At 33.7% G+C, this 22,670-nt stretch overlaps 2 protein-coding genes across 2 annotated transcripts; both read left to right on the top strand.

Annotated features, from left to right (window-relative positions):
- Positions 1-6,972: 6,972 nt before the first annotated feature.
- On the top strand, positions 6,973-10,170 carry LOC140051606 (uncharacterized). The gene is made up of 4 exons (XM_072096872.1): positions 6,973-7,064; positions 7,450-7,552; positions 8,210-8,431; positions 8,918-10,170. The coding sequence occupies exons 1-4, from the start codon at positions 7,045-7,047 to the stop codon at positions 9,143-9,145; spliced, it is 573 nt and encodes a 190-aa protein (XP_071952973.1). The 5' UTR covers positions 6,973-7,044; the 3' UTR covers positions 9,146-10,170.
- A 648-nt stretch (positions 10,171-10,818) lies between these two features.
- Positions 10,819-13,461, top strand: LOC140052340 (uncharacterized). Its single transcript, XM_072097863.1, has 4 exons — positions 10,819-10,899; positions 11,573-11,609; positions 11,694-11,921; positions 13,074-13,461. The coding sequence occupies exons 1-4, from the start codon at positions 10,841-10,843 to the stop codon at positions 13,293-13,295; spliced, it is 546 nt and encodes a 181-aa protein (XP_071953964.1). The 5' UTR covers positions 10,819-10,840; the 3' UTR covers positions 13,296-13,461.
- Positions 13,462-22,670: the final 9,209 nt, after the last annotated feature.

The following is a 22,670-nucleotide window of genomic DNA, read 5'->3' as shown; positions in this document are numbered from 1 at the left end:
TACAATTGCAACATTCTATATAAGTAATATCATATAACACCTAAATAAATCCTGTCATTTGATTGGACGATTGTGGGTCACATGGCGTGCTGTTGTACGCACTATTAAACGATCGTTCAATATTACTTTTTCGTGTACGAAGAGAAAAATCTATTCACGTTTGGAAAATATTTTTTTTGATACTATTGCTTCGCCTCGTTGAAATATAACCTTTATCATTCACCTCATGCCATTATTTGTACCATTACACTCATAAACATTCATTATTTGTTTAATATATAATGTTTGTTTTTGGAAGATTCAATAGTTTCTATATTCAGCAAACATCTAGAACATGATATTGCAAGTTTCAATGTCCGTTCAAGCTCAATATGTTTTTTAACTTGCAATTATTTTAACATATCCTTTAACAGTAACGTCACGCCTAGAAAATCATAACTCATAACTGATATATCACTTTCAAGGTTGAGGAGATACTAATCATTTTCACGTATTTTACATAGGATATAATACAATTTCTTGCTGACTCAGCCATTGTGTTTGTTCATTCACACCAATCAGCAACTTCCTTATATGCAAAACAGTGTTGCTATTGCAAAGAATATTACTTTCTGTTGGAATCAAGTCCACAGCAAAATCAATATTGTTTTATGAATTTTATTTTATATATTGCTTGTATTATAAGTTTGTTAAGCAACAGCAGGGTATCAACCAGACTTTGGAAAGTTTTGTATCTTACAAACAGCAGGCCTACTGTACAGCAACAGGTAGCAGAAAACTAACGTTAGTTGCTAAATAAAACCAGACTAATCCTGTCAAAGTTTTGTTCCTTGGTATCATTTATTATACAAAAAGATACTCATATCTCTTTTAAAACAGTGCCTAAGTTTTAAATGTTGCTTAGTTGCTGAGGCCGATTTTTCACTAGGCGAATTTGTTCGCGCGAATCGAAAGCGTCATGCTATGCCCATGCGTATTCCAGAATCTGTCTGTCATACTCCCTTCTGCGACGAATTCTAGTTCCTTTGATTTTTCGCTGCAGCGAAATTTACTAGTTCTAATCATAGTCAATACTTTCTATTGACTATGTTCTAAAGCCGATTTTCCATTAGGCGAATTTGTTCGCGCGAATCCAACGTTTCAAAGAGAACAAAATCGCCTACTCTCTTTCCACTACATAAAGCGAATAGCTGCAACGTTCATGTTCCTCGCGTGGTTGCTGAGCATTTCGATTCGCACGAGTGCTCATGAAAGCGTCATAGCTCATTTCCTGGTTGCGCAATATTTCGCTTCGCAAAAAGTAGAAACAATTCGAACTAGTAAATTTCGCTGAAGCGAAAAATCAAAGGAACAAGAATTCGTCGCAGAAGGGAGTATGACAGACAGAAACTTGAATACGCATGCGCATAGCATGACGCTTTCTACCTTTTGCGAAGCGAAATTTTGCGCAGCCAATCAGAGCTCAGGAAATGAGCTACGACACTTTCATGAGCACTCATGCGAATTGAAAAGCTCAGCAGCCACGCGAGGAACTTGAACGTCACAGCTATTCGCTCATGTAGTGGAGAAAGAGAGTAAGCGATTTCTTTCTCTTCGAAACGTTGGATTCGCGCGAACAAATTTGCCTAGTGGAAAATCGGCTTAAGGATTCAATCAGTATGGTACAGAGGCTCGAACTCATGCCTATCACTTGTTTGATATTGCCATTACACCTTACTTCCCGGTGTATATATAGCACCCGACGCCATTCGACAGTCTCCCATCCAGGATGCAACCCGATCTAACGTTTCTTACTCCGGTGATTTGACGAGAACCGATGTCGCAGTATGGCCGTATAAAACCAGTTTGCAAATAACTGTCATTCAACTACACACCGACTTTGTGTATGGTCTGCAGTTTTGCTAGACTAGTTAAAATGGTTTTGAAAGTAGAGTCCCAAAAGTGTGTTTATTATTAAATTATGAAACTAAAACAACTAATTAATACAAAAATGTTTGCATACTAAAAATGAATGTTTAAATTTGCAGATGTCAAGTCAAGTACAAGGAAGATGTCAAGACCATCCAGAAAACACAGTAGAAAGATTTTGTAAAACTTGTAACAAAAAGTGTATGTAAGAAATGTTTTATGAGTTAATTGTTACAAATCAGATCATGATTTTACACAAATCAGTGATGCTATAGATGCAATTAATAAACGAGTAACCGAACTTATTCTGTCAGCTGATGATATCAAGAAAGAACTAGAAACTACATTTCATTCTATAATGGATGACAAAGCAAATTTTGAATCAGAGGTACAGACGATTAAAGGAGTTATTGAAACGCATTAATGATTATTTCTAGTGTGAAAGAAGAAAGTAGAAAAGTATTGTTGGATCTAGAAAATGTACGTCAGCAAAAGAATGGGGCCATTGAGCGTCAAGTGATGGAGCTAGAATCACACACCAAATGGAAGTGCAAGGTGTGAAGCCATCGGTTACTAAAACGAAGAACAAACCAGAAAAGACAAAGGCACTTGATGAATTTAAGTCAGATTTAGAACAAGTTAAACAATCCTTGAAGGAAATGTATTCCAGGTATTTACCAATGAAATACATTGAACCAATGTTCATTATAAATAAACATTTGGATGATGTTCTCACTACAAAAGGCCTTGGTGAAATCATAAGTATTGATAGCAGGTTCATCATTGACAAAGATGATAGATCCATACAGTATCAAAGGGACAAACATTTGTAGTGAAAACAGAATGTCTGGATAAAAGTGATAAATGTAAAGTAGCCGCTACTCTGATATCTGCATCAGGTGAAAAAACTGCCACTGAGGTAGAAGACATGGGAAGTGGAGAGTATACAATAAAGGGAAGATGTGATAAGGAAGGTGATAAGAGGGTTGAGGTCATGGCTGGAGTAGCACACTTTAAAGGTTCACCTGTGAAGATCAAAGTGGAACCACTGGGGCTTGTTCGTACCATTGAAGCACACAAATATACTGAATACAAAGTAACAGATGTAACATTAGGCTCAGATGGTTGTATATTAGTATCAAGCATTGGTAATGAGTTATTGAAATTCAACAAATTAGGTGAATTTGTTGCCAATATTATACTGGCACAAAATGCAAAGGTTCGTAGCATACATAACATGGGTAATGGTCACATTGTGTACTGTGATGTAGGCCTACAAAGAAATATTGTTGTGATGCTTAATGATAAATTTGAAGAGTGCGCTCAATTTGGTAAAGGAATATTAAAATACCCGAATGGGCTGACAGTAAACGATGAAACACGGGTTTTGTTTGTTGTAGACAGTATAGGTAATAGTGTTTTTAAATTTAACATTGATGATGGTAGCCAGTTGGGTGAAATAAGAAAACAATTTGATTATCCAATTGATGTCACTTTAACCAGGGAAGGTAATTTGATGGTTACAGATTTTGATAATCATAGAATACAAATGTTTGATTCAAATGGTATGTTTATTAGAACAATAGTAAGTAAAGGTGATAAAGATGGGAAAGTTATGAACCCCCGTGGTATAGAAATGGACATGAATGGAAGTATAATAATATCCAGTATGTATAAACTACAATTATTTGATAACAATGGTGTTTTCTTAAAACGAATAGATAGTATTGAAGATAGACTACCAGAACCACTTGGAATCGCTGTCATTTCCAACAGACCACAAACAATAGCAGTAATTGATTATGATGATAACAGTGTTAAAATATTTAATTACTAAACAGTCAACCTACAATATCTAACAGATACATAACATACCATTTTTTCTTTATAAATGTGAATTGTATTTGACAAAAACGAAGGAATAATAACATATATTTTTAGCTTTTATTTGGATAGGAACCCTGATGAAATTACATTATATACTCTAATATTCTGATGATATGTTTTAGTTATGTTCATGTTATCTTATATATTTCACCAAAATTAACATGTTTTATTGTAACTCTCTGTGCGTGAATTCTATAACTTTGCTTTTTTTGTGGCATGCACCACTTTTATTCAATTTCATTCAACAATATCATGTATATATTAAATGCATTATTTTGCTTTCGTAGTTGTGTCTTAGGAAGTCCATTTTGTTTAGTTTAACTTTCCCAATATTAAACATAATTATAGGCTAGTGGAAGTATTCAATCATTAACCTTATTCTTAATTTTGCAAATAATTGAAGCGTGTTTATATATTTAAAAATTTTTTGTAGATGTAAAAAAAGCTAAATTAAATTAGACTTTTTGGCAACCATGCTTATTGTTAATACTTAAATTCTATATTAAACATTAAATAAAATTATTGTTTCTGAAATTTGCATTGAGAGTTGATTTTGTTCTGTTTATAACAATAATAATGTGATATGTAAATTTAATATGTAAATGTCATGATAATTCATATGCTTAGCGCGTCACACATTAAAAAAAAGTACTACAAACTTCTGAAATTCCAACTGTACGGTACTAAGACAATCAACAAACATGATCTATGGTTATGTTCTATATAGAAAATGGTCATAATTATAAGACGCCTTTAAGTATGCGAAAAATGTCATGCTTTGAACATATGATCATAATATTATGTTTTGGTCTGTTACCCAGCTTCTTATTAGGTTAAGCAAAAAAGTCGATTGAATTCTGCCATTTGGTCATGAACGATAATATCTTAGCATTTTTAACAGTAGAGATTTTCAAAACGTTGATATGTAGAGTTTATGTCGAATACGTATATCCTTCTTACAAACCAATGTTAACATCTAAGTCTCCAAACTGCAAAACAGGCTGCAACATTATGTGTCAGCAATGTGGGACGAATGTTGCTTGTCACAGATGCAATACTGCATGCTGCTGTATATTGAAGATAGACGTAGGCCTTCAGTATGTCTTTCGAGTAAACAGGATATTGTTTAAAAAAAGAAATACTAAAAAACAACTATTTATGACATGAATTGATACTCGTAAAATGGAAACGAACAAATTGGGTATGCTTACTATACTTCCTTAATCTCATGTCAATGAGATACAAACCTATTTCTTAATATCAAACGGCCAATTTAAGGCATTATTGTGAAAATACTCTGTTCTGGGCTTATTTTAAATTATATATCAGTGTTTTACAATACCAAATACTGTATCTTAGTCTTAGGTTATTGTAAAGCGCTTTGTTCATTGTAAAAACGCTATATAAATGTTATGTTCTTTTGAACTGATCCACTTTTGGTACCCGCAGGTGCTGATAGTACTTTTGTTCTGTTTTTTGAATGATGCCGTACCTTGTTTATGATTTTTGTATGTTACCTGGAAATTGAATAAAATAAAATAAAATAAAAAATATTATGTTGAAATTAAATTATGAACATTTAAACATCGGTCGACTACTCGATAACTGTAATTACTGTATTTAAAATGAAAACAGAAGGAAATAAAATATTATATTTCCGACTCAATATTACGTCAATATTACCTGAATCTGATACCACCTGTTGAGAAAGACATAAATAGTATCATAGTTTGTAGTTTTCCAAGAATTGCATTCACCAATGCAGGAAGCTATTTAAGTATAGATATGTGCTCTAGTCTGAATAACATCTTTTTCTTAGTGACGGTGTTGGGTAAAGTTTATTACTACTTTATTATAAAATATTTTTAAACCTTTCTCAAACATCATCATCTTCTTCTTCCCCTTCCATCCCTTAAATCACCTTTCAGTATCCCGGATGCGAACACTGAACCAGGCTAATTATGCACTTAGACGGAAACTAACACAACATTCACAATATTCTTGTAAGTACATTTGATAAATCTCCCATCCACCAAGATGGTCAATGCCCTAACAAATACAACCACATCCTGATTGAAAATGAAAATCTAAATTAGATAAAATAACATTCAAATTGAAACTATATAATATTATGATTTCCTTCATCCGTTCAAGCCAAAATTAGTAGTAAATTGCTATGAAATACCACAATGAATTACCGCCCGAAGATGCTTAGTTTCATTTTCAGAGCCACATTTGAACAGATTTCAATAGGCCTATATTATACCACAGTACTATGGTGGTCTATAAATAGCCACACACATCTTATTAAACCCTATAAATTCGACAATTACCATTAACATTAGTTTTGACGACACAGAAATACCGTATCTGTTATTTTCAACTCTCAAATCATCTATCAACTATTCTAGTTGTAAATAAACAAATAATTTCACTTATACTTTTTTGTACAATATTGTTAGGCCCAGCCTGTCCGTTTCCCTATTCATCCATCCGCCCACAATAACCACTATTCCATTTGCATTTGAACCAATATTCTAAGTATAATTCAAAGTCGTATTGCGTTTGGTGGTCTCAAGAAAAATAAGCGCATGGTCTAAAGGCCGATATTTCCTTATAAATACTAAGTATTTCTAGTATTCCCTCGAATATTTTTTAAAAATAAATCTTGAATATAGCTACGGAATCCCTCAAATTAATGACAATTATGGCAATTTACATTTAAAAAAGAACGATAATAAATCAATTCAATCTTTCAATTCAATTCAATTCATCGACATTTTTGTCGAGATCAAGTATACGTTTAAAACGCCATATTATGTGCCAAACATTTATCTTTATACTAATGTTAAGTGAAAACACAGTCTAGGACCTACTATATACAATTAAAGGTGTTCAATAAACTGAAATTCAGAAAATCCAAAAATGGTTCTTAGGATCATTATTATATCAGGTAACAGTTAATTGAGAATGACTTTATTTGGTAATTTCCTTTATACTTGATACAACAGAAAACAAGATACACTACTATTTCCCTGTGATGTAAGTAATGCTCATGCGCCATATTTCCTTCTACTATTACGTGAAGTGAGGACGACCAATCACAATGACCTTGTATTCCTGTCAATAGGCATATATAAATCATCATATCATCATCATTCAATCATATGGTTTTAGCTCCCTTTATTTAAAAGTAACTGAAACCGATAAGCCAACAGTAGGCACACGAACGTGAACAATTGGCACAAAATGGTGGTGGAAGCTGAAATGTAAGTAATTAAACAAAATTTGTGTTTTTTCCCCGGTCGTTCACCCATACATTTTACCGAAAAATTAAGGAACACGGCTCGGTATAAATACACGCAACTATTGGATTTTTACATTATCTTAATCGTCACCTTCATAACCGCGGAGGGCACACCATTTCATCCGGATCCCTTACGGTTCGAATTGAATAACACATACCCTGATAGGATGGGCAAGAAAAGCAACAGTTGTGAGACCAGTTTTTTTTTTTATTCCTTTTACCTTACTGCACAATTTAGCGATATTTTGTTCTTTAAACAGCATTATTTAGAAAAATTACGATGTTTATACCTGGCTTATTTTGTATTTTTATGTTTTTTTTTTTTATTTGATGTTTATTCTATGTAGAAAGGAGCATAACAGAGCTGACAACAATAATGATGAAAATAACGATGATAACTCGAACTCGAGTAGTAAAGGTAGTAGTACTGACGAATCGGATTCAATAGCTGTGAGTATATTTTATTTATATTTTGTAATGTGTAGGCCTATACAATTTTATTTAAGTTTAGGCCTATCAGAGATCAGAACACACTGTATGTTATGACTGAACTAACATTTTGAAATACAACAGCTTACTAAGGTAAAACATTCGGGACCCAAACAAAGTGTTCCTTGAATATGTGATAGCTGTGTTACAACATAAACTATTATTGCCACTTCGTTCGTAAAAGTGTCCTCTCATATATAGAGGTGCCATAAAAGAGGGGATGTACTGTGTAGGCCGGGCCTTATACGAAGTACCGTACTGGGGAATGTGGTGGGCTGGTTAGGTTAGGGATCCGTTTAAGAGAGTGGACTAGACTTTGAGATGCTTATAAACATCTCAAAGTCTTGTCCACTCTCTTTCTAGAAAATACCAAATTAAGTTTTCGCCGTCTTCAGTTTTTTAGTGTTTCGTAATATTTACGGTATAGTTTAGTAGGTAGGCATATAGTATTCAAAAAATTAAAATAGTAGTATAAGAAAATACTATAATAGTACATTCATATTAACATAAATAGTATTATTTAATAAACATTACATAACAATTTGTTGTTTTTGTTTGGGTTTGTGGGTCGTACATCATTAGGCCTAAATTATTTATTGAATGTCTATTCTTTTGCAGACTGAAGAGGTGGAAGGAATCAGTAATTTAGAAAATACGTCTCAAGAAATTTTACAAGTAGTTGGACTACAGCAGACAATCAACATATTAGTGTTGTTTCTCAAAGCAGGGTTTACTGATGGTTCCTGGGTTATTATAGCTACTCATGTTACAATATACTTGTGTATAGTTGCAGAAATATTTTTAGCCTGCGTAGTGGCAACAAAAGTATGGTTACGCAAGGTTTGTTTATTTGTTGTATTTAAACTTGGTTGTGGTTCTAAAAAATGAGGCCGCCCTCATGTACATTCGCCAGAATGACTATTTGGTATTGTACTGATGCTTTGAAAATAGGAACTTATTGGATAGTTCAGAGTGGATTTGTGGCTTGGTGGTTATGATGTTTGGCTACTACTCCAAGGGTCCTAGGTTTAAGTCCCGTCACATGTCAGAATTTTTTCTAAGGACAAAATTGCAACTCAACTCCCAAAGTCTTGTAATAAGACTTTGTTTATGTAGAGCATCTTGTGTATATGTTTGTCTTGTGAACCTCTGAGGGTTCCTAATAATCAGCAATAGCTGGATGGATCACCCTCATTAAATATGTTTAAAAAAAAGAGGGTGCCATGTTGTTTATATCATTACTGCACTATTTTTAATATGATCATAATCAAATTGTTCTCATGTCACATCTCTCAGTACTTAATCAAATTATAATTTTTTTTTTAGACTGAACAGGACAGAGTTAGTCGTCTGCTGAAGCAAAATCCATTGAGCCACAAAATAAATACAAGTAGTAAACTTCTGCGGCGACTTAAAACACTGGATCTGTTATCATTTATTCTAGTATTGTTTATAGGTATTTTAACTACAATACTACTTGGAATGTCGGGTTTAACTACAACAAACAATCATATTACAATGCCTGATGGAGTAGGGGCAAATGTGACGGCATAATGTTTATATTAAATAATAGCACAATCAATATGCTATCTAAATTTAATTAAAAAAAACATACTGAACAACGTTGAAATGTGACGATTCGATGGCATAGAAAACAGCATAAATCGGACGTTGACCCTTTGTACCGAAATACAATGACAGTTACAGTATAACCCCTAAAGAGAGATATGGGACCCCCAAAAAATGTTCCCGTAATAAGGGTGTCCAAAAGGAGTGTCTCCACTGTATTAATCCCGATTAATTAGGCCTAATTAATGCTTCACAATATCAACTAACCAGACAGCCCAATTTATGTATGTCTCGGTCGAACCTGTCTTGTAGTTTAAGTAGTACGGAGTGGGGGCGGTAGGCCATATTCTCTAGGGTAGGTCCAACTTGCTTGTATGTAAAAATGTGTTCTTAGATGTTCTGCAATTTATTGTGATTGTAAATAATGTAATTCTACTCTTTTCAATGTTTTTGTATAATTGTTTGTAATGTCTTTAATACTAATTTTACATTTGTGCAATGCAACATTTTTTGGCTGACTTATTTTTATACTAAAAAAAAGAATAAATAAAATGTGCTATAGACATATTGTTATATTTTTTGTACTACAAATACATACTGTTAAGATCTCAGATCTTGATTTATATAAGTACAATGTATTGACGGCGGTTTGACGTTCGTTTAATAGTTCTGAACTGAACTTTTTATACCAATAATTTGAACAAAATATCATGTAGGGCTAATATTGATGACGATTACAGTGATGATGAAGATAATGATTTGATTACGCAATGGATACTTGATTTAGCCGGCTTGTTGTAACATTAGATTAGGCCTACTTTATAGCAATTGTATATTTTAACTAATTATTGGAGCCAGTATAAAGTAATGTTTATAATAGTTTTGCTTTTGTTCTTATATGTTGATTTAAAATATTTATTGTTTTAGATAATATATCTAAAGTATGCATACATATTTTTTTTATAGTAATAATTTTATTAATACATTTTAGAATTTTAAAAGTTTGAAAATATACACATATAATTTCCATTTTTAATTGGCAAATAAAATTGAATCTTGAATCTTGAATCAGTCGAGAAAATATTTTCGTAAATAAGATAATATCACTATCATTAACAGCAATCTTTCAAGTAATTACCGATAACTTTTAGCCATAATATCATTATTCTAGTTAGGGACATACTACTCGGTATTTTTTAAACTGGACAAACGATAATCCTGAAGTAAATCAGGCTTTGTAGGCCTATAAACTGGTTCTGGACAATGAACTAAACTCTTGAAATATGTATATTTAACACGTGACTTTATGTATAAAGAATTCTAAAATTGTTTAAAAATGAAACCACGCTCCTAGGTTTATATCGCGCATAAGTAAATTGCATCCGGGTTTGTCTTTTCATAATTTCATTTTTGACTATACGCTATACCATTTGTGTATTTATCCAAAAATTTCCCTATTCCAACACACAATAACATAAATTTAATACAATCATCAATGACAGGCTAATTTGCTATTGAAATACAGTATGTTTAACCAATACTGTAAACACGAAACAGGAAGATGGGATTGTTTCGGGACTAATGGGGAAGGAATCGCAGGTTTTCCTTTCACATTGTATAAATGACAGACACTTTAATATAGGAAACATACCTTTCTCGAATGTCGAACTGGTAATTAAAATGGATAAAGATTTTCCGAATCAACCCGATGAATCTAGTCGGCTTACACAGGATAAAACGTAAGGTATCAGATAATTATTAATTAGTTAATAATATAATAATTTAGATTATTTAATAATTACCTTTGAAGATGATCATATATACTGTATTCATTTTGATGACATTATCATGAAAATTGTGTATTATTCTGGTAATATGGAACCATTTGGTATTGGTTTTGTTTAAATTATCATAATTTTGTATAATTAATTTGTATCATGCTCAGTCTTTTATGTTTTGACAGACTTTTCATGATTATGTTCCGCTAATATAAATGATGTATTATAATAATAATATGTCAATAAATAGTGTTAGTGATCTGAGGGTATTTTAAAACACTGAATATGCCAACATTTCCTATGTAGGCCTACCCCGTTTTTTGTCACTGCAGAGTAAGGGTTCTAAAGCTCGGTGTCTACACTATCAAATTAGTTTGACAACAATTAAAAGTGTGTGCCTAAATATGGTAGTGATATACCCAAATATGGTAGTGATATGACATCGTCATGTCCATATATGGGCACATCACATTTTTTTGTCACATAAAGCTGTTTGATATTGTAGACAGGGCTTAATACACAACTCGTTAAACCTTTGTTCCTACTTAATGACATAAACGCGAGGAATAATTACATAGATTTATAACGTGTAGTGGTACTGAATACGTTAATGTGGTTCGTTTTTGTCTTTCAGAACTGAAGGTAATTCTACGCCTCAAACCCCCAATAAGGTAATGTAAAGTAAATCAATTATTGAATTAAAAACACAATAAATACATATTAGAATAATAGTAATTAGTTGTTTTGGTTTTAAGACGATTGGTACAAAAGAGATAACACTTCTCAACCAACACGAAAGTACTTCTCAGGGGATTTTAGAAGTTGCGGGATTACAGCAAACGGTTAATATTGCGGTGTTGTTTGTGAAAGCAGACTTGAACGTAAACGCCTTATACTATTCAACATTAGCCACCATTGTTGTGACGATACTTTCTCAAATTCTTCTGTCATGTTTGGTGGCTGCAAAGATATGGATCCGAAAGGTTAGTTCTTAGCTTCGATTGATTAGGCCTATTGCCGTCTTCTGATAATGACGATTAGTTTTCGTGTCTTTCTTTTTTCTTATTCTCTCCACTGACAAATAAGTCCATTTTAATGTTACATACAAACTATGTTTACACAATAAATCGTCGTAGTAGAAGAAAAGAGGGCAAAATAAGGTGGATGGGAGATTATTATTGACCGCCATTCCGCAACCTATGGGTCGCGACCCAATGTTTTGGTCGCGAAAAAACAATTGATCAGGTCGCGAAATTGTTTCCGATACTGAAACTTTTTATATTCACGGATCTATATGTGAAATTTCAGCAAATTAGGAACAAATGTAGAACATTGTAAAGATGATGCCAATTGGGAGGGGGGGGGGGTTGTTTCTGTATCAAATACGCAATGTTGGGTCGCGAAATTTCCCAAAAATAAGATCATGGGGTTTTATACACCAAGATCCTTGTGGGCCATCGTGCTTCAACCTTGCAATCCGTACTTTTGGTCCTTCGTGCTTCAATTTTGTGATCACTCATCCGTACTTTTGGTCCTTCGTGCTTCAATCGTGTGATCCCTCAGTCCGTACTTTTAGTCATTCGTGCTTCAATCTTGTGATCCGTACTTTTGGTCCTTCGTGCTTCAATTTTTGCGATCCCTCAATCTGTACCTTTGGTCATTCGTGCTTCAATCGTGTGATTCCTCATCTGTACTTTTGGTCATCTGTGCTTCAATCTTGTGATCCCCTTATCCGTACTTTTGGTCCTTCGTGCTTCAATCGTGTGATCCCTCATCCGTACTTTTGGTCCTTCGTGCTTCAATCTAGTGATCCCTTAATCCGTACTTTTGTTCCTTCGTGCTTCAATCTTGCGATCCGTACTGTTGGTCCTTCGTGCTTTAATCTTGTGATCCCTCAATCTCGTGTTTTAGTCATTCGTGCTTCAATCTTGTTATCCCTCATCCGTACTTTTGGTACTTCATGCATCAATCTTGCGATCCATCAATCCGTACTTTTGTTCCTTACCTTGCGATAAAAACACTCCTTGATCCGTACTTGAGGGTCGTTCGTGCTTTCCTCACCCCAACATAATACCAGGTTACCTCCTGCACCCGCTCCTATCATTTTTGTTCTTTTGTACTTTAAATATCCACAGTGCGAAGAAGTCATAAAGAAAGAGATTGAATCTGACAACCCAGATGGAGGAGACTCGCACGAGAAAGGAAAAGAAGATTTGAAAAAAATTACAAGACGGTTGCGAAAATTAGATTTTTGTGTACTTTTATTGGTACTCTTTATAACAATTCTAACAACAATACTGCTGGCAATCTCTGGCATGATGGATGTTTCGCATGTTATAGAAACACCGATGAAATAAAAAATATCTCGGGAAATTGCATGATAGACTATGGATAGATTAGGTGGTGAAATTGTTACATTCGTTTATTTAGTGCATTGACATTAAAAGCGGCGTATAATGTTTTATACGTAGACCTAGAGTAGTTAGTGAATTCAGTTATCAACCAATGAAATGTGTTTCGTTATGGAAATAGTCTGGGCTCCAGACGGAGTTTTGTCTTAATATTAGTAAAAATATAAATATTTTTGCACATATGGCGTTTCATACGCGTATTACTTGAATTTGGATACTCCGTCTGGGGAAACACGCACAAGTCACGTGGTTTGACACCAAGAATTCTTGGTGCATACGATTATCCGGTTGACTAGTTTCAGCTGCATGCGATTGGCTACTCACTCGTACACTGTTTTAATATTCATATTTCAGAATTTCAAAGACTCAACATCTAAGACGATACGCATGCGCTATATTACGTTTAGACAATGTGTACTTGGGTACATTGATGAAAGTTTCTGAAAGCTAGAAATGATTTTATATGCCTAGTAGTCTGGTAAACATTTGATGGGATTTTTCCCAAGAACATGAAAACTCGTCTTGATATGATAGGCTAGCTTCTCCGCAAATCAAACATTGAATGGATCATTTATTATGCGGAGGTAATTTAATTTATTTCCCACCCATCCATACCCTGTCCTGTTCTTTGTGGCGGTGTAGCCCTGTTGTGTGCCGGTGTAGCCCTGCCTGTTGTGTGCCGGTCGGTGGTGGTATGTACGGTCACAGTGCATATCGGCCGCCAGTTATTTCGGCCGCCGGTTATGGAACGCCTAAAATCATGAAACGCCAAAAAGGACAAAATATGTATTGTTCATTTCGGCCGCCACAATCGTCAATATTGTTAATGTATGGCACGCCTCAATTATAAAAATTGGTGTATACATGTGCCTATCGCCTGAATAATAGACGTGCGTATTCAAACAGCAAGCAGCAATCAACAAAAACGATCATACTTTTTGATTTGTATAGAGTTGCGCTATTTTACTATCATTCGCCGGCTTCTTCCTGAGCCCTACAACCCCTCAGCCCCCCCCCCCCCACCCACAACAACCACTGTGAAATAAAATAAGTCGTGTAGAAATACTTTAGTTAAAACTACTAAACTAATCCCCCCATAAGTCATAAATCGGTTGTGTGATTAAAAATAGTTGTTACTATTAGTAAAAATGATCATTATATGCGGCTGGTTAAAAGGCGAGTTACTGAAATAAACCCCCGAATAAGCCATATTGGAGATGCGCCTTCTATAATCGTGCAGCTGTTTCCTCTAACAATGCGTTATTTTGCTGACGGGGTTTCCCCTTTTTAAAAAGCACGCACTTAGTTAGTGTGTCAAATCATGGACAAAACACGTACGATCGTTGTCCATGCCGGCCAGGTAAAGATGACGTCTATTATTACTAATAACCATACTTTTAAAACGTCTAGGTATAGGCCTCCTGCACGTGTTTTTGTGAAACGATGTATATAATTTACGTATACTGTACGTCAATACTATAGATTTTAATTTGAAAAAATATCTTTTATTTTTTTATTTACAATAATCATTTAATGTAAATAATTAAGTAAGTAGTCTCACATAACATCCATACGACGTTCGTAAATATCTAAATGTTTAAATATCAGTACCTCTTTGAGAATCGTGTCCACCTTTATTATCAATACATTATTCTCACATCTATCGTCATTGTACATCATAGACCTACTGTAGGGCTGGTAGATTGATTTATAATGGAATATTATCTATATATTTTATTATTATCCTAAACCATGCTCACGTCTGAGTGGCGGATATCGAATGCAAAAATCATCATCATGCATCAAATTCCTTTATTGCATAAACCTCATTGAGCTGGTATCCACTTGCAGGTATTCTTTGTCTGTGGATGGTCCTACACCCCCTTCTTTGTCTGTAGATGGTCCTACACCCCTTCTTTGTCTGTGGATGGTCTTATACCCTCTTCTTTGTCTGTAAGTGGTCCTATACCCCTTTCTTTGTCAGTGGATGGTCTTGCACCCCCTTCTTTGTCTATGGACGGTCCTACGTCCCCTTCTTTGTCTGTGGATGGTCCTATACCCCTTTTTTGGTCAGTGGATGGTCTTATACCCCCTTCTTTGTCTGTAGATGGCCTTACACCCCTTTCTTTGTCTGTGGATGGTCTTATACCTCCTTCTTTGTGTGTGGATGGTCTTACACCCCCTTCTTTGTCTGTGGATGGTCTTACACTCCCTTCTTTGTCTGTGGATGGTCTTACACCCTCTTCTTTGTATGTGGATGGTCTTACAACCCCTTCTTTGTCTGTGGATGGTCTTACACCCCCTTCTTTGTCTGGACCCACTACTTTGATTGATTAAATTAGACATTGTTTCTTGTATGATTAGGAAACCAAGACCTTTAAAGTGAAAGTCCACAGGTGGATGCCTAAACAGGTCTTGTACAGAACAGTATTGTAGGTCCATGTCACTAATTTGAGGATTACTTGAATAATTATATTGAGATGTCTTTTACGAATTGATTTAGTTCGGATTTTGCTAAAAAATCAATGACTAGAGAAAATCGAGGAAAAGGATTTAGATGAAAGGTTTACAGCAAAGGTCCATTACCATAAAAATGGAGTACATTTTTTTAGATGCAACGAAGAAACGATTGACACATCATCACAGTTTAGCAAACAAGTTGGCATAGATGAGCTCAGTGATCTGTCATACTTTATGCCTATCCTATCACATCAAAAGTTAAAAATTCAGAATAATAATTCCGTGTCATTTATTTCGGTAAAAAAATTAGGTGCATTTATACCAATTAAACCACATACAGTATGTTCACATAATTATATATGTCAAAGGTTATAAATTGTATTTCCAGTCATTTTATGTGAAAATGTTTCATTACTACAAATATAAATGTCTCTATTCTGAACAAAATGACACCAAATTCGATTGAAAATGATCAGTAGTTACTGAGATATACAGATAAGAGGTCAAATGTCAAACTGGAAGAAACGTCATTTGCGGTCATTTTTGGACGAAACTTTTCATTAGAGCAAATAGAAATATGTGGTTTGTGAACAATTTAACACCAGAATCAAGTCTCTACTGTTTATAGTTGCCAAGATATGAACACTTTTTGTTTTTATGGTGGCCATTTTGAAATCAAGATGGCCACCATACCGGACGTTGGACACTTGGCACCCCCCGATATTTTGAATCTATATACATCAAAGAACCTTTGTGGAAAGTTTCATGCTTTGGTAATAAAGTGCACAACTTGGCTATTTTTATGGCGTTAACTGCTCTACTATTAGTCACAAGTCTGTATTTTCAGAGAAAAATCGCGGTCGAAATAAAAACAAATAAATATAAAAAAAGACAATAAATACAGACTTGGGGCAAGTCTATTATGGAAAGTGAGACCATTCTATCAGAAATTATTTTCTATTCTTTGATACCAAACCTACTACTACTTTCTTAGATAAAGCTGTGTAATGTACTGTGTCCATCAACTAAAAAGTTGGTTGCAAACAAAATTGATGGGAAATTAATATTAGAGAGTAGTTATAAAGTTGAGAATCAATTTTAAAAAGATATGGACAAAGCATCCCTTATTAAATGTAATCTCTGTATTAAATTATAATACATTTTTATTATTTTTTTATAGTTTTTCACACTCTTGCAAAAGAAAAATGAGACTAGCTAATTCTGGATTTGAGACTTCCATTTATGACTAGCGGTAGTTAGTTAAGATGTACAGTTGCATAATCTGGGTTACTTACATCTTGATCTAACACAAGACATTTTGTATTTCAAATAATCAACCATCATGAATGATCAAAATAGAAACTTCTTACTTCACCTGGAATTCATGGTTCTTAGAATAAATACCTCCGGTTCAAAAACTGATTTTAATAAAATAATTTAAACTGAAATATTATATTTTATACCGACTTATTTGGAAATACGGTGGAAGATAATAATATTTCGTAATACGAAACCTTATGACGTCTAAATATAAATAAATATGAATAAAGATAGGTTCCTAAAAAATAAATTGCATCCGTCCTTCCGCGAATACCTTTGTGTTGAATAATACCAGCATTGCTTGTTTTGCTTTTAAATCAAGTATTACTATCAAATCACAAAGTTAGGATGTCAAAACAAAGTTTTAAAAAAATGAACTCACATAGTCACTGGCTGTGTTTAAGATTCCTATGACCAGTGCTAGAGGTATACTGGTTGAAATCCAAGCGAAATATAATACAATAAAATTTACAATAATGATTTATATTTTGAAATAATAGCTAATATTATGTACGGTACGTCAATTGGATACATTGGGATTTCCAGCAACAGTAAATAGGGACCAGTATTGAATAAGAGTAAATTAGAATAAAGATGATAAAAAAAATAGCCTTCATACAACGTGTGTAGGCCCTACTGTATTACGCGTCCATAACTTCTGTTTGAGTCGTCCAATGTCAAGCGACAGTTTGAATATTTTTTGAAATTGGTCAAATAACTTGCTTAAGTTTGCATGTGTGATAAGGGAAAACAACAAGGGTATTTTAGGGGTGGGTAGTAATCGCGTTACCTCACATATTTACCTGAACAAAAAAAAATCTGATCTGACGTATTAAAAACGTAGCCATTTCCTTTATTTAAAATTCAGTATTGTTTTAAATAGTGATCAACACCATTGTGTAATTAGTTCCTCCTTTTCAAACGGATACAGTGTACGTTTATATTATTATTATATCATACAAAATCAGAACTGTATAGGCCTATTCAGATCTGCTCAAGAAACGACAATTGATGCAAATATGTAAGTTCGTTTTTAAATATAAATTTTATTGGCCGATCCATAATATCTGAAACCAGGGAGCACATTAATAAAGATAATAATAGTAAAACTGAATTGCAAAAGCTCCGTGGATTTAAAGGGAGCGTGCAGTGGTTGTAGTAAAATGTATTTCCTAAAAATAATATTTTAGTTTTCAAGTGACACAGATTCAGAATGAGCATCCATCCAATGAAAGTATATATTGCTAGGGATTTGAAAGAAATATTTTACATTATTCTGTAGTGAGACGATCGAAGTAATCGAAGTCGATTCGAATAGGGCAATAATAATAATAATAATAATAAATAATATAGGGCAGTTAAAACTAAAAAATATACATGTTTTTATTGCATGTAGAGAAATGGAAGATCACAGTGATTTCGTTGAAGTGGCCGGTAATGGTGGCGACCAGATCGAAAACAATGAAGTGGTTGTTAATGGTGGCAACCAAATGGATCTCGATGGAGCAGTCGGTAATGGTGACAACCAAATTGATCTCGATGAAGCAGTCGGTAATGTTGACGACCAAATTGATCTCCATGAAGTAGTCGGTAATGGTGACGACCAGATTAATCTCGATGAAGCAGTCGGTAATGGTGACAACCAAATTGATCTCGATGAAGCAGTCGGTAATGTTGACGACCAAATTGATCTCGATGAAGCAGTTGGTAATGGTGACGGCCAAATTGGTCACCATGAAGTAGTCGGTAATGGTGACGACCAGATTCATCTCGATGAAGCAGTTGGTAACGGTGACGACCAAATTGAAGGAGTGGTTAATAGTCAACCCATCACATCATTACAAACAGTAAGTAATTTTAAAAGAAACAAATTGACAATAGGCCTAATAATAATGTAATATATTTTGAAATATGCAAATCAAGACTTTAGTTAATAATTTAATTACGGTACTTATTTTTTTAAATTTGAATAACAAACAGAAGCATAATTTCTCTACTTCAGAGAAACTCAACAGTTCTTTTCAGAACTAATACACGTGGCGTACCGCAAACTTTATATCAACAGAAGCATAATTGTTGTTCTGACAAAATGAGTTTGAATTAAAATTACTCTCTAAATAAAGGAATAGATCGACTTCATAAAAGTAGTTGTTTTAAACAAAATAAAAACACCTGGCTAACATCTACAATAAAATTCACTCATGCATACAATTTCAACTAATTTCAGACTACGCTAAATTGCAGGAAAAAAAGAACGCAACTTTAGATAAATTTGGATCAGTTGTAAGTCTGATAAGTACGGTAATTATGCTATTGATGTAAGTTTCGATTTATTGTCAAACATATTTGTTTTTAGGAAGAAATAACCAATATGACCCAATTAGAAGCTACATCTCAAGGAATTTTAGAAGTGGTTGGACTACAACAAACATTAAACATACTCGTTTTCTTCGTCAAAGCAGACTTAACTGTCGACTTTTTCTATTATTTGATTGCTGTTGCTATTGCTGTGTCCATGCTTGCGCAAATCATATTAGCAAGTGTTGTGGCTACAAAAATATGGATGCGAAAGGTTAGTTAATGTTATATTTTATATATATAATATGAAAAGCTCAGTGCTAGGACATGAACTACGATGAAGGCTGTAATGTGTTTTTGTTTATTAGTTATTCTCCAATTACTTTTTATCATGTCATGCCCTCGCTTCAATCATAGATATTACTTTGTAAACATTGTCTATGCCTTATACTTATTTTAATAATGTGTGATTACTTCCTAGCAATTAAAAGCTAAACAAGATAGACTGAATCAAACCAATGAAAACATCACTAGCAATAATGAGGACAACAACAAACTTGAACAAGGCAAACGGCAACTGAAAAAACTGGATCTGTGTTCGCTTTTTCTGATGTTGTTTATAACTATTCTAACTACAGTATTGCTTGCCATGTCTGGCGTGATTGATCCTATTCATACGTAACATGCTCATAAACCTCTTTTACAAATTACTAAGTGCGCATGTCCGGGTTTGCATATTTCATGTTTTCAGTCGCGTGCAACGCGACTCTACAGTTCACTATGTCGGTCGGTCGGTAAACACTAACTTGTATATGGCTTTGTCTTAATATCACTTTCATCTAGCTAAGTCAATTTTTCACAGTATATTCTTTTTATGACCAGGGAAGGATGTGGTTATGTTTTCACGGTGCGCAATCAAAAATTACGCGGTCTACGCACGATTTAACGAAATCACGTTTGTAGTCATATCTTCACAACCATGAATCACAATTAAATAAAATTTGGTACTCATAAATTTCAAAGCATAAATCATCATATGGCAATACAATTACATGCGTAGCGCATGTAACGCATGCGTATGCGCGCTTAAAATGTTCAAAATTTATTTTCGATGAAATAAGAGTACGTTTCAGGCAATTTTAAGCTTTTAAAAATTGCCATGAGTGCGCGGTAAATGTTAATATGCACTCTTTTTGCCCGATTTCTGTTTTACAACCATTCTTTAATAATATCATCATATTTGATTCAGTTTTCAACTAGAAATTACGTTATACAAATGACAGGCTACGCACGTACGTGTAAGTTAACAAAATGGTGAAAATATGCTAAATTTTAAAATTAATATAGATCGTCAGAATGCTCGGGAACATTTATTTTGAGTGTATCATATGTATGATATATTATGAAATTAAGAGAACAAAAGTTGATTAATTCATCATTAATTGAATATTACATTTTTTTGAATAATTTTGACAATCAAACAAATTATGACATTTTCATAGGCCGAAATAACAAACTTACCATTAACTTTCTTCCTTAAAATGTTCATGTATTACATTTAATAGTATATAGTGCATACAGTGCATCATTTTTTAATATTTCATCATAGTAAAAAATTATAATTCATTGCGGTAGGCCTATGTTACTGCATAGTAAATACACGGAGGAATCTTTCTACAACTTTTAGTCAGTTGTGTATGACTTGGTGGTACCAAGATCGAGTCTCACCTTGGGAAACGGAATAAGAAGCTTAGAGACATAACAGCTTCCTCAATATGTGTGCTGTTTCCAGGATGGCCGACATATGAGCTCTTAACTTGTCATGCCATTTTTTTTTGCTCTACAGCTCACTATGTCGGTCGGTTGGTCGGTCGGTTGGTAAACACTAACTTGAGCACGCGACTACAGCCATCTATATGGCCTTGTTGTTTACTACGAAAATGAGCTTGATGCAGACTGAAAAAATACCCACATGAAAAAGCCGTTCTGTTTACATCAACAATAGGTAGACGTATTCAAACTATAACACGCATGCTGCCATATCATAGAAAACAGTATGAAAAATAATGTTTAAAAAGTAAAGAAACTATGTGTTCTGCGATGCAGTTAACATCACGGAAGATGATTTTGCTCTCGGTTGTTGCTCAATTACCATGCACTTTTATTCATCATTAATTTTGTTCCATATCAACAATTATAGCTTTATAGACATATTGATGCAAATTGTTAAGTTTTAAACCATTACACCTTATAGGTTAGGGCGTAGGGGGTGGAGGTGATAAGCCTTCGTGTACGAAAAAAAATCTTTTCGCGTTTGGAAAATATTTTGCTTTATACTTTTGCTTTTGAAATACAACAGCGCCACCTATTTTGTACTTTCACCGTGATTTGAATGTTATGATGACGCGTTGTGAGTATCTAGACGTTTTAGCCTTGCTAGGTCTATGATTGTTTGATCGTTTGTTGAAATAATTAACACTAAAGTAGGTGTGTTTATAAAATCCATATAAATATAACATTAATATAATATTAATATTATTACAAACCAAATGTTACTTTTTCAATCAATGTGAATCAAAATGTAGGCCTTGGCTAGGGCTATCTTTTATTTGATTCAAATGATCTATTTAGATGTTATATAAAACAAATAATGAATGTTTTATATTCGTGTAATGGTACAAATAATGGAATTTGGTGAATGAATATTAACGCGGCTTTGCATCATTCAACGCATGCCATTATTTGTATCATACACTCATAAACATTCATTATTTGTATACTATATTGACTTAAATGAGATGCCACAATTCCATGTTTTTAAAAAAGAAATAAAATGTTAAAAGTTACCTAATTTTGCCTCCTTTCTTAATGCTCTTTTAATGTGATTTTTTCAAATGTATTTTTATATAAATTAATATCTTAATATCATGAACTTATGGAAGAACACATTCTGGATCCACGACTGAGAAGTAAACCACACGTTACGATATAAAATATGACGAATCGTCATATTATAATCAAGTTATTCTGTTTTTAATGAGTAAAATGTAAAGGAGAAACTTCTCCTAGAGAGATTTGAACTAGGATTTTTTCTTGCTTGACGCACACTTCACTGACCTATTTTAGGCCTAATTGATTTTGATTTTCTTTTTTGATGTAGGTTAAATACAGGCATAATTTTTGTGTGTAGGCCTAATCACTTTTTCCAATAAGAGGAACAATTTTTAACCTTATGTCATAATA

The sequence above is a fragment of the Antedon mediterranea genome, chromosome 6 (assembly GCF_964355755.1).
Source record: "Antedon mediterranea chromosome 6, ecAntMedi1.1, whole genome shotgun sequence".
Lineage (NCBI taxonomy): Eukaryota > Metazoa > Echinodermata > Crinoidea > Comatulida > Antedonidae > Antedon > Antedon mediterranea.
This window is presented reverse-complemented; position numbering and strand designations above follow the sequence as displayed.